At 50.0% G+C, this 12613-nt stretch overlaps 2 protein-coding genes across 2 annotated transcripts in view; one reads left to right on the top strand and one right to left on the bottom strand.

The window, feature by feature from the left end:
• The window catches only part of LOC136950051 (polycystin-1-like), a 29525-nt gene that overhangs the window by 13711 nt on the left and 3201 nt on the right, over nt 1-12613 (bottom strand). Inside the window, 8 exon segments of the mRNA XM_067244136.1 lie at nt 10-286; nt 441-578; nt 1344-3721; nt 3923-4062; nt 4215-4360; nt 4992-5123; nt 5388-6140; nt 6366-6637. Coding sequence (XP_067100237.1) covers nt 10-286; nt 441-578; nt 1344-3721; nt 3923-4062; nt 4215-4360; nt 4992-5123; nt 5388-6140; nt 6366-6637 — 4236 coding nt within the window.
• On the top strand, nt 8781-10410 carry LOC136950640 (C-type mannose receptor 2-like). Its single transcript, XM_067245081.1, has 4 exons — nt 8781-8822; nt 8927-9316; nt 9521-9827; nt 10383-10410. Exons 1-4 carry the CDS (start codon nt 8786-8788, stop codon nt 10408-10410), a joined length of 762 nt encoding a protein of 253 aa, XP_067101182.1. The 5' UTR covers nt 8781-8785.

The following is a 12613-nucleotide window of genomic DNA, read 5'->3' as shown; positions in this document are numbered from 1 at the left end:
TGCTTTTACCTGAGCAGGTGTAGGTGACCACAGTCTCCAGCAGGCGCATGTCTGTCCCAGGTGTCAGACTACACTGCCCTCCGCGTGGGGGCGGGTAGGGGCTGAGGGTGAGGCTGGCGCTGCCCGGGTACCCACCTCCAGGCTGGGTCACGTTCAGGGTGAGGGTCAGCCCCTGCCGGAGCACACCAGGACGGAGCACCAAGTCAGGCGACCGACCCCCCGTGGAGGTAGTGACCTCGTCCAGGTCAAGGGTCAAGCCGGTCTGGTCCATGGCGGTCCATTGGTACTGAGGGAGGGAGAGACAGAAGGAGGATAGAGGGAAGGAAGGAGAAAGAGGCGGACGGGGAGAGGGAGGGAGAAAAATACAGACATTAACTAATGATAAAAACCAAAACTTGATGCGCTTTAGACAAAGTTATAACATATAAATATAATATTACCTCAGCACGGCCGTCACACTGCTCACAGCTTCCAGACAGCACGACAGGGCGACCAACACCGACCCGCAGGGAGGAGAGAGGGCGACAGGAAACGCACTCCACTGTCACAGGAAGTACTTGGGCCTGGCTCACAGACACCTACACTCAGACGAGACACATCAGACAATTATAATAATATGTTATAATTAATATAATAATATTAATGTATTTACTCAGCAGATGTCTTTATCCAAACCGACATTCAAGTGGGATTGTGGTTCTGGGTTAGTCTTAAAGACAGGGTAGGCATTGTTGTTGAGAAGCACTTTTTGTCATATTTGCCGAAAGTAACTTCACGTCTTGATAGCAACCAATATATGTAAAGGTTTGACAGTAATATGAAATCATTCCGACATCTGTGGGCGTCGCAATACTGTAATAAACACGACCAATCATTAAGGGGTACCCTGACGAGTGATTGGATGGGCTACCTGTCTGTCTGTCTGCCTACCTACCTGCAGGCACTCTGCCCCTCCACTCAATGCTCGTTACTGTAGTTTTGTGGGAGTGGCTTTGAAGGAAGGAGGTGGGATATTTTTGTTTGAATCATGTCAAACAGAAGCTAAAATAGCTAGCTTCGTGCAACTTGCCTACCCTGCCTTTAAGGTGACCATACAGCTCTTACAGACTGTGTAGTGGAGACAGATGTTCTCCCCTTCTTGCTGATGGTCAGAGTGAAGAGGTAGACATCTGACTGCAGGACCCGGCTGAGCACAGTCATCCTGCTGGTCATGCTGTTCCACTCCTGGCCAGCAGGAGGCTCGCTAGATTTCTAGAGGGTGGAAACCAGGAGAAGCCATTGGCAAACGTACGGGTGTGACTATCAACTAAAATGTGTTCATGTACTCATTCATTTCTTCCTACCCGAGAAATGAACCCCCAGTGATACTCCAGCCCCTCCTCCCCTCCAGGCTCCACGTCAGGGTCATGGGACAGAGAGCCGTCCAGGATCAGGTCGCTGTGTCCTGGCCAGAGTCGCTGGGAGCCCCCCTTGATGACGGCCACCAGAGGGGAGTGAACCACAGAGAGGCTGCTGCTCCTGGACAGCTGCAGTGGGGTTCCCTGAAGTCTGGTGGTGAAGACCAGGCAGAAGTGGCCTACATCCAGGGTTCGTCCAGGGAGGGACAGAAAGGGGGAGGTCACGTCCACACCCGCCCCGAGGGCCACCAGACGCCCCTGGAGGGGTGACGACTTCCTCACGTCTTCGGATCCACAGTCGGATCCTTCATACACCTTCCACTGGTAGGTGGTCTTGTATGTGGTGCAGGTTTTGGCGTGTATGCTGGCTTCAAAGTAGCCATATCTGGACCTGGGGATGGTGGAGCGGGTCTGGACTAGGGAGACTTCAGGGAGCGAGCACTGGAGGTCGCTCACCTCCACACGCAGACGTGAGGAGACCTGGCTGATGGAGTTGGAAGCCGTGAGCTGGACGGAGTACTGCGCGGCAGAACGATACGCGTGGGAGACGGTGTTTGTGTCGGTGACGACCACTTCATCTGCATCTCCGAAGTCCCAATGAAATCTCAGATCGGTGCCTCCGTCTACTGCCACGAGGAAGGTTACCGGATATCCAGTGAACATTTGTGTCGACGTACACTCTAGTGTGACCTCCCTAACGGGACGCTGAACAGTGAAGCTCTCGTTCACGGTTTGGGCGCAGACACCATTGTCCGCCACCAAACCTACGGATAACAAACCACTTCCGGGTGAAGAGAACATCACTTCCTGTCCCTGGACCTGTTCTGGTTGGGACCCTGCGGGGTGGAACATCCAGGTGTAGTTGGTCGGAGATCCACTCGTGACCTCTGCTTGAAAATTGACTTCTTTTAGAGCCTCCAAAATAGCGGAACTCGGGCTGACCAATCGTAGACCTTGGATCCGTTCGATCACCTGCACAGTCTGAACCACCTGAGATCTGCTCACCTGGTTCCAGGCTCTCGCAGTCACCGAGTGGGCCCCGGCTGGGAGGTCAGAGGTTGCAAATCCTCCCCCCGCGAACTCGATAACCGAACCGCTTTCCTGGAACGTTAAAGAGAAGGTGACATCACTTCCTTTGGAGACGGCAGGTGTGAAGACGACGGTGTCTTCCGTACAGACGGAGGAAGTGCTCACGTTTAGGATCAGGCCTCGGACAGCTTCCTGCACAGTGACTCTGTGAGAGACAACCTCCCAGCTCACCATGTTGGACACATTCAGAGATACTTCATAGTCACCTGCTTCCGTGAAAGTGTAGATAACCGACAGGTTGGTTGAAACGGACGGTTTTCCAAAACTTGGGAAAAGCGTCCACAGGAACTGGTAACCGGCTGTTTGTTTGGGGTTAACGACCGCGTTCAAACACACTTCCTCTCCCAGGGCCAAGACCCTTTGAAACGGACCAACGGTCAAGTCTTGTATGGGTGCTTGGGTGCAAACGTCAGCGACCAGAAAGGCCGACCCAACCGGGCTCAGAATGGTCACGTTGACACGATACACCCCGGGGCTCGAGTAGATGTGCGCAGCGGTGGAATTCCCCTCATGGATCGCCCACGGCGACCCGTCACCGAAACTCCAGCGGAAAACCAACGAGGACACGTCTCCGTTCACCTGAGCTTGGAGCGGTATCTCCTCCCCACTCCTGACACACCCCACAGGCTGGAGCACACGGATGGACAACCTGAAGACTTCCACTGGCAGGGACTGACTGGCCTGGCTGACAGAGTTGGACACTGTCACGGTCGCTGTGTAGTTCCCTGCTGACTCATACACGTGGGAAGAAGAGCTATCAGGGGTAGCTTTCCCCCCCGACCCGTCGCCAAAGTCAAAAACCCAGACAAGATTCGACCCGGAGGCTACTTCCCCGTGGATTTCGGTCGCAGAGTTCAGCTCGTTGGGTCCTTTGTAGCTCAGCCGGAGTCCGGCCACGGCTTCCAGCACTGTCACCGTTACCCAGGACGTCAGGGCAGTCAGGGTGTTATTGGCACTCACAGTCACGTTGTAGCTTCCGGCCTTGGCCACAACATGGCTGACCTGGCCACGGAACCCCTGGACTTCTTTGGAACCGTCGTCGAAGTTCCAGGTGTACAGGATTCCATAGACGGAAGGTTCGGGGGAGGCTTCTAGAAGGAACGAGTTGTTGACGAGGGGGATGGTGAGCAGGGGGGAGATGGACAGACTGGTCAGAGGAAGGCGGACTTTAACTGTCATGGCTCTTTCCACGCTGTCATAGCTGTTGTAGACATGGACCTTCACTGTGTAGTCATCTGGGGGAACAATGACCAAAACAACATAAACAACAAACTATATTGATATACAACAACTTAGTCACATTGTTTGATAACTGCACTGCATTGTATTTCTATATATAAAGATATATTACGTGTTTATACCAACTTAGAATAATTAACAATTGTGACTCAATTAAAATGCTTAATTTATACTTTAAGTATTTGTGATGTGTTTACCTGGCTGCAGGTAGACGTGGCTAGCAGAGTCCTGCACATACACCTGTCTGACTCCGCCCTTCAGAAGCTCCTCCCCCTTAGACTCATACAGGGCAGGGTGGGTGTGGTTTACCTGGCCACGCCCATCTCCAAAGTCCCACCTGCAGAAAAGGTAAACTAGACATGAAACGCAGCTTTGATTCTAGTCTAGAGGAGGGGGGAGAGGAGTTAAATTGACTGATTCAATACATTTCAACGTCAACAGATTCAACACATTATTAGTCTGAGTAATTCATAACTCAAGGACCCTAACCTGAAGGTGACCCCTAGGGAGATGTCAACTTTGACCCGGAAGCTGTAGAGATGCGTGGCTGCAACAGCGATGACCTCGTTGACGGAGACAAACTCTGATTGGGCAATCGGGGTCATGACATCAGCGGTCAGGATGACCTCCACGGTCTCAGAGCTCACAGGATTGGATGCTGTCACCTGGAACAGTATGGTGCGATGGATCGACATGCTACGTTACGTTTTATTTATTTAGCACAGACCATTTAATCCAAAGCGACATGCAAGTAGTGCGGGTAGCAAGTTCAGCAGATCATCGAGGATGGGAAGTTCGTAGTTCTAACAGTATTTCAGTGTTCAGAGTCAGGGAACAGGTCTGTGTTTACTAGGCACACTGAAAAATAACCCCATCTCAAATATGGTTACTGAACCATCTCAGTAATCTCTACTACACTGCAACATCTCTCAACTACATGACATAATTTGTTTTTGTGTGTCGTTCATGGCTCATTAGGCTAGAATTAGCCTCTCTGCAAGCTATAATGATGTTTACGTTACAGTGACAACACAGTTAATGTAGCATTCATTTAGCATCATTTGCCTTTTAGCTTGAGGCCAACCTAACCCCATGCCAACACCCACCCATGTATCACTGCACACTTTCTGCAGGACGGGCGAAATCCTGTGGTTTAGGCTTGTAAATTACAGGCTACACCACATGTTTCACATACACACACATTGAGAACATTAGCAGCCACCAGTTGACTTGGACAGACTGTGACTGTGTGACACATGAGCTGACCGTGAGCTTGTACTGAGAGGGCTTCTTGAAGACCACACTGTAGGAGTCTCCTTCATAGGCAAAGTTCTCCAGGCCGTCTATCACCCAGGTGAACCTCACTGAAGACCCTTTCTCCACCATGGCTGAGAACAACTAGGGGGGGAGAGAGAGATATTTTACATTTAGCCATTTAGCAGACACTCTTATCCAAAGCGACTTACAGTAAGTACAGGGACATTCCCCCCGAGGCAAGTAGGGTGAAGTACCTTGCCCAAGAACACGTCATTTTGCACGGCCGGGAATCGAACCAGCGACCTTCTGATTACTAGCCCGATTCTCTAACCGCTCAGCCACCTGACCAGATATCAGCATCTCAGTGTCTCCCAGGGAGACCAGGACAGCAGGAAGAGCTCTCACCTGTGACACGCCCACCAGCATCCTCAGCCTCCCGCTGGGCCCCAGGTGCAGCCCTGCCACCTGCTCGTACGCCCACACCTGCACACCTGCACTCTGGGAGCTAACCCCGTTCACCGCCTTCACCCTCACGCTCCTCTCCCCCACAGACGGCAGGACCAGCAGGGCCCAGGAGAACCAGGAGCCTGGGGGCTCCCGCTCACAGCCAGCCCAGCTGCGAGGCAGCTCCTCTGGGCAGGCGGGCTGGAAGATCACCCCCGTCTGGAGCACGGGGGCAGACCAGGAGCTGGTGGCTCCCTCGCCGGAAAGGATTTTAACCACGACGAGCGTGGGGACGTCGACCAGGATGTGGATCCGGTGGTCTGCGTCAGGCCGGGGGTGGATGAAGCCAAGCCCAGAGATGGGGCTCGGCGCTGGGGCAGGAGAGGGGGTCATGGCCCTGGTGATGGGGGTGCTGGAGGCGTGGGTGAAGCCGCTGAGATGGTTCTGCCCGGTGCCGTGCCCGTGCAGTGTGTCCACGTACAGCATCCGTAGGTCACACTCCAGCCCGTCCACCCACACGCCCCCCTCAGGGGGGGACGAGAGGCCTCCCTCCCACCATCCCCCCCACTCCTTCCCCCTCAGGGAGAGGTAGCTCTGACGCCAGGGGGAGGAGCCATTGGTACGGCAGTGGAGGAAGGTTCCGGGGGGGCGGGTGGATTGTACGGCCAAGATGTCGTCAGGGAACACCAGGATCTCTCTCTCCGGGAGAACCACCTGACGTGGTAAAACACAGAAACAAATCAGAGATCAAATTCATTGTTTGTAAAACTATATTAATAATATGTGTATAATACTAGCACTAGCACTTTGAGATCTGTTTTCAAATGAAAAGTGAGTTAGAAATAAAATGTATTATTATTATTATAATACTAGTTGAGGTATTCAACCTATTAAGTGATATACGATGTATAAAGTTGTCTTGGTTGGTCGTCCACTCACACTGATCTGGGTTTGTTCTACGCTGGGCTCCACTCTGAGGGGCAGGTCTGCCACCTGGTGGTACAGTGGCGGTACTGCGCGGTAGCGGGGGGGCAGGGGGTACCTGTGGCCCCCGGGGGAGGCAAGGGACTGGTAGGGGCTGCAGGGGCTGGTGACGGGCACACAGGCCTCCTGCAGGTGGCACCAGTACCGTCCCCGGGCACAGCCCCCGGTGGTGTTGCACAGGGGCACGGAGGAACACACACTGAAGGGGTTGAGGAGGGAGCTACACCCTGAGGAGGAGGGGAGGAGGAACACACACTGAAGGGGTTGAGGAGGGAGCTACACCCTGAGGAGGAGGAACACACACTGAAGGGGTTGAGGAGGGAGCTACACCCTGAGGAGGAGGAACACACACTGAAGGGGTTGAGGAGGGAGCTACACCCTGAGGAGGAGGAACACACACTGAAGGGGTTGAGGAGGGAGCTACACCCTGAGGAGGAGGAACACACACTGAAGGGGTTGAGGAGGGAGCTACACCCTGAGGAGGAGGAACACACACTGAAGGGGTTGAGGAGGGAGCTACACCCTGAGGAGGAGGAACACACACTGAAGGGGTTGAGGAGGGAGCTACACCCTGAGGAGGAGGGGAGGAGGAACACTTTTTTACGAAATGTATTTATTTTTATTTTTAAGATCAACTTTTTTACCTTTCAAAACAAAAACAACCTTTATAAAACTTTTTAGACTTTTTTTCCACACAGTGAGAGGAAGAGAACAGAGAAGCCTAAAACAGAGTAGAGTAAAGCAGCGCACAATAGAGTACAATAGAGTTTAGTAGAGTCCTCATCAAGCAGGGGGAGACATGGAGGGAGAGAGGAGGGGGGAGAGAGGAGGGGGGAGACATGGAGGGAGAGAGGAGGGGGGAGAGAGGAGGGGGGAGACATGGAGGGAGAGAGGAGGGGGGAGACATGGAGGGAGAGAGGAGGGGGGAGACATGGAGGGAGAGAGGAGGGGGGAGAGAGGAGGGGGGAGACATGGAGGGAGAGGAGGGGGGAGACATGGAGGGAGAGGAGGGGGGAGAGAGGAGGGGGGAGACATGGAGGGAGAGAGGAGGGGGGAGAGAGGAGGGAGAGAGGAGGGGGGAGAGGAGGGGGGAGACATGGAGGGAGAGAGGAGGGGGGAGAGAGGAGGGGGGAGACATGGAGGGAGAGAGGAAGGGGGAGAGAGGAGGGGGGAGACATGGAGGGAGAGAGGAGGGGGGAGAGAGAGGAGGGGGGAGAAAGGAGGGGGGAGAAAGGAGGGGGGAGACATGGAGGGAGAGAGGAGGGGGGAGAGAGGAGGGAGAGAGGAGGGAGAGAGGAGGGGGGAAAGAGGAGGGGGGAGACATGGAGGGAGAGAGGAGGGGGGAGAAAGGAGGGGGGAAAAAGGAGGGGGGAGACATGGAGGGAGAGAGGAGGGGGGAGAGAGGAGGGGGGAGACATGGAGGGAGAGAGGAGGGGGGAGAGAGGAGGGGGGAGACATGGAGGGAGAGAGAAGCGGAGTGTTAACTTCAGTCTTATGTGTATAATTATATCCCCTTTGTTACTGGACAGTCAGAACATGAGTTTTCAAATACTGTTTCCTAACCAAGTAATGTTAAAGTCTATATATAAATTATCCTTCAATCTGGTGTTACGTTTGTCACATGATATAACATATACTCTCTTGAGAACATGATGTCCATTTCTCTGCACCTGGAGGTAAATGTGTAACTTGTCGATTAGGAATTTAGTAAAGATTACAGAGTCAAATGTTTACGATGAACAAAAATTATTTGCATGGTTCTCTAGAAATAGCATGAGGTTCATGAACAACGTCAACCATCCCAGTCTGCTGTGAACATCACCACGCTCACGTCTCTCCTCAGGTAAGGTGCATTTAACCCTTGTGTTATCTTCGGATCATTGTGACCCCCCCCCCCTCCACGTGTTGCGACCACTTTACCTCATACAAAAATAAAGTGAAGCCTTTTATTTTAACCGTCAGGCTGTCTCACACCCCCCGCAGAGCGAAGGTTAAAAGAAAATGCTTTTTATTTGTTTTTGTATTGGGTAAAGTTGTCGCAGCACAAAGATGGGTCGTTCAGGTCATTGTGACCCGAAGGCAGCACAAGGGTTAAGGACACTTATTGTCAACTGTACATTCCTCACATAGCTGGTCCTTCTTCATAGTATAGGTCTTAGATGTATTGTCTTCCCAAAAGTTTTGTCAGAATAAATATTGGTATTGAATTAACTCTTATAAATATATTATGAATGGAGTTATTGTGTATCAGTTCAGTCATTTTGTATGTATGAATCTTCAGCAATTATTAAGTTAGAATTGTGTTTCATGTGTGTCTTGGTATACAGTATTTAACTAATTGTGTGTGTAAATATGTGTGTGTGTAGATCAGAGCCATGCAGTGCAGAGTCTCATCTGTTGCCCTGCTCCTTGGTAAGAGTCTTTCAAGTCATCAGTCTAGTCAACACACTTCCTACAACCTTCCAGTCTCTCCAGCTCAGGACAAACTCAGTAATGAGATGATTATGTGTTTGCAGAGTTCTGGGTGCTCTCTGCCTGTGCACTCCATCAGTATCATCTGGTCACAACTCAACTGAGTTGGACTGATGCCCAGAGCTACTGTAGAGAGCACTTTGTTGACCTGGCGACCGTAGACAGCATGGAGGACATGCAGGGCCTGATAGACCAGATTAAGTCCACTGGACAGTGGGTTTGGATAGGACTGACTAGAAACAGGAGTGTCAGCAGCTGGAAGTGGTCTCTTTCAGGCAGTCAGTTCTACAGAGAAGGAGAGACGGAGTACAGGAATTGGGCCCAGCCAGAGCCAATCACAGGCCAGCCCTGCGCTGCACTGGTCAGCAATGAAACAGGAGTATGGAGAGACTATGCATGTACAAATACTTCCTCTTTTGTCTGTTCTAACAGTGGTGAGTTAGAACTTTCTATTCCTAACAACACATCTTTCAGTTATTAGATGCATGTTTGCTTGCCATGGCCTTCTAGAGGAAATAACTGATGCAAAAAAAAAACTTTTGTTTTAAAGGCGGAGGGTTGATATTTTTTTATGAGAAAATATGTTGATAAAATATTTAAAAACATGACTGAATAATATTGATGATGGATACTCTTAGGTAATGATCCTGGCAAGCCGAAGTACATCCTGGTTCTAGAACCAAGAACTTGGAGAGACGCTCAGATCTACTGCAGACAGAGTTACACAGACCTGGCCAGCATCAGGAACCAGGCTGAAAACATCGAGATACAGCAACTTGTTCTGGGAGAGAATTCATCTGCCATCGTCTGGATCGGTCTGTTCAAAGACGACTGGAAGTGGTCAGACGGGTCTACCTCCTCCTTCAGATACTGGTTGACTGATCAACCAAAAGATAACAATGGCTATGACTGTTCCTACACATTTCTACCAGCTCTATCATCAAAGTGGTTTTCTGATGTATTTTGTCTTTCATCCTTCTTTTTTATTTGCCACAATGGTGAGTGAGACTTGGCAGCTGCCAGTGTGGTTTGAACGTGTCAGTGGTGTATTCTAGGTGATGAGCAGGCCTATACTAACAAGGGTTTCCTGTATGTCCTCTATTAAAGAGCAGTCATACATGGTGGGGGACTTGGCAGAGTGACAGTGTGCCCTCTACTTCATACTAGACCACACCACTGAAATGGGGGTTTCACTACAGCATGAAAGCTTGCAGGGTGTTTGTAGGAGATCACATGTAGTAATTAAACCTGCTCACCAGATGGATGGAATAAGACTCAATTACAGTAATACTCAACTACAAACTAGATTATTTGGTGGTGAATTACCCATTATTATTATTTTATAACATTTTGTTTGAGCATAAAAGCATTATAAGGAGCTGTGTAAAGGGAATCTCAACCGTGCGTCACATGTCAGTGTATTTAACTTTATAATCCTGCATGATGTACCAATAATAATACAACTGTGTTATAACGGCTACTTCCTCATTCTCACCCCAGGGAGCATCACAAGCACTACGACCCCTAGCACTCTTGGTACCACAACAGGAAGTGCTACGACCCCTAGCACTCTTGGTACCACAACAGGAAGTGCTACGACCCCTAGCACTCTTGGTACCACAACAGGAAGTGCTACGACCCCTAGCACTCTTGGTACCACAACAGGAAGTGCTACGACCCCTAGCACTCTTGGTACCATAACAGGAAGTGCTACGACCCCTAGCACTCTTGGTACCACAACAGGAAGTGCTACGACCCCTAGCACTCTTGGTACCACAACAGGAAGTGCTACGACCCCTAGCACTCTTGGTACCACAACAGGAAGTGCTACGACCCCTAGCACTCTTGGTACCACAACAGGAAGTGCTACGACCCCTAGCACTCTTGGTACCATAACAGGAAGTGCTACGACCCCTAGCACTCTTGGTACCACAACAGGAAGTGCTACGACCCCTAGCACTCTTGGTACCACAACAGGAAGTGCTACGACCCCTAGCACTCTTGGTACCACAACAGGAAGTGCTACGACCCCTAGCACTCTTGGTACCATAACAGGAAGTGCTACGACCCCTAGCACTCTTGGTACCACAACAGGAAGTGCTACGACCCCTAGCACTCTTGGTACCACAACAGGAAGTGCTACGACCCCTAGCACTCTTGGTACCACAACAGGAAGTGCTACGACCCCTAGCACTCTTGGTACCACAACAGGAAGTGCTACGACCCCTAGCACTCTTGGTACCATAACAGGAAGTGCTACGACCCCTAGCACTCTTGGTACCACAACAGGAAGTGCTACGACCCCTAGCACTCTTGGTACCATAACAGGAAGTGCTACGACCCCTAGCACTCTTGGTACCACAACAGGAAGTGCTACGACCCCTAGCACTCTTGGTACCACAACAGGAAGTGCTACGACCACTAGCACTCTTGGTACCACAACAGGAAGTGCTACGACCCCTAGCACTCTTGGTACAACAATTATTGTTATATTTTTTCTTTACTGTGATGTACCACTTCATTATAAAGTCTGCCTCCTCATTCTTACCTTCCCTCACTTAGGGAGCACCACTAAGACTCCTACTAAGGTGAAGCTGGTGGTGAGAGTGGAACTGGTTCCTAATTCACCTTCAGACTTAGAGGATCCTGCCATGTTGGACTCCATCTTGCAGCAAGTGAGTGTCTCTCTGTGTGAGGGAAGGCAGTCCTCTGACTGTACATGATGTGTAGTCAAAGTCTCAGTCATTACAGACAACCAGCAGTTACACCCTAGTACGATGTAAAGATTGTTATTGCAGTAAGAATACCCTTTACAGATGTAGCTGACAGTGACAGGTTGGTGAAACACACATACTGATCCAAGACTAGTTCAGTGTTCTACAATACACCCCATAATGTGGTGTAACCATGACAGTGTGACTGTGCCCCCAGATGAAGGCAGCTGGGAGGATCCCAGAGCACAGCACGCTGAGATGGAAGAAGCAGAAGGATGGGAAGGTTTTCCACAAGAAGGAGGAGGAGGGAGGAAGCGGAGACACGTGTCATTAACAAGTCACAGATACTAAATGTTGTCAACTGTCTCGTATCTCTGACAGTGTCGATGATGCCAATGACATTTCTGTAACTAGCAGATGACGTCCTTATCACTGCAGTTTATCTTTTCTTATTAATCAGGTGGTGGGGTAACATGAAATGAAGTAAAGCCTACTGATCTTGTGGCCTTGTCTCATCATATCAGTATAACACATACAGCTAAATGTCTCAATACCTTGTGATCAATCATAATCATAGATGTGCTTTATCTGTGAGTAAAATGTCCAAGATTGTGCTACAAAAAGGTTTGAGTATTTTATCATTTAAATTGTGATTGCTTATTAAGTACTATAGAAATTAGAGATTTTTTTTTAATCTCGTGTGAAATTATATCCCCTTTGTTATTCGACAGTCAGAAAACGTAAGCTATCTAATAATTTTTTTCTCATAAAACTTGACATCAGTCTATAAATAAAGTATCCTTAAATCATGTGGTACATTAATGTATAGTCTGATGACTATACATGAAAATTATGTCAATTTCTTTGCTTCGAGGTAAATGTGTAACTTACTTGATTATGAATATGGCTAGGATTATAGTATCAAATATTTACACTGAACATAAATGCTTTGCATGGTTCTCTGGAGGTAGCAGGAGGTACAGTCATAAACAACATCATCCATCCCAGTCTGCTGTG

This window comes from Osmerus mordax, chromosome 10, assembly GCF_038355195.1.
Source record: "Osmerus mordax isolate fOsmMor3 chromosome 10, fOsmMor3.pri, whole genome shotgun sequence".
Taxonomy (NCBI): Eukaryota; Metazoa; Chordata; class Actinopteri; order Osmeriformes; family Osmeridae; genus Osmerus; species Osmerus mordax.
This window is presented reverse-complemented; position numbering and strand designations above follow the sequence as displayed.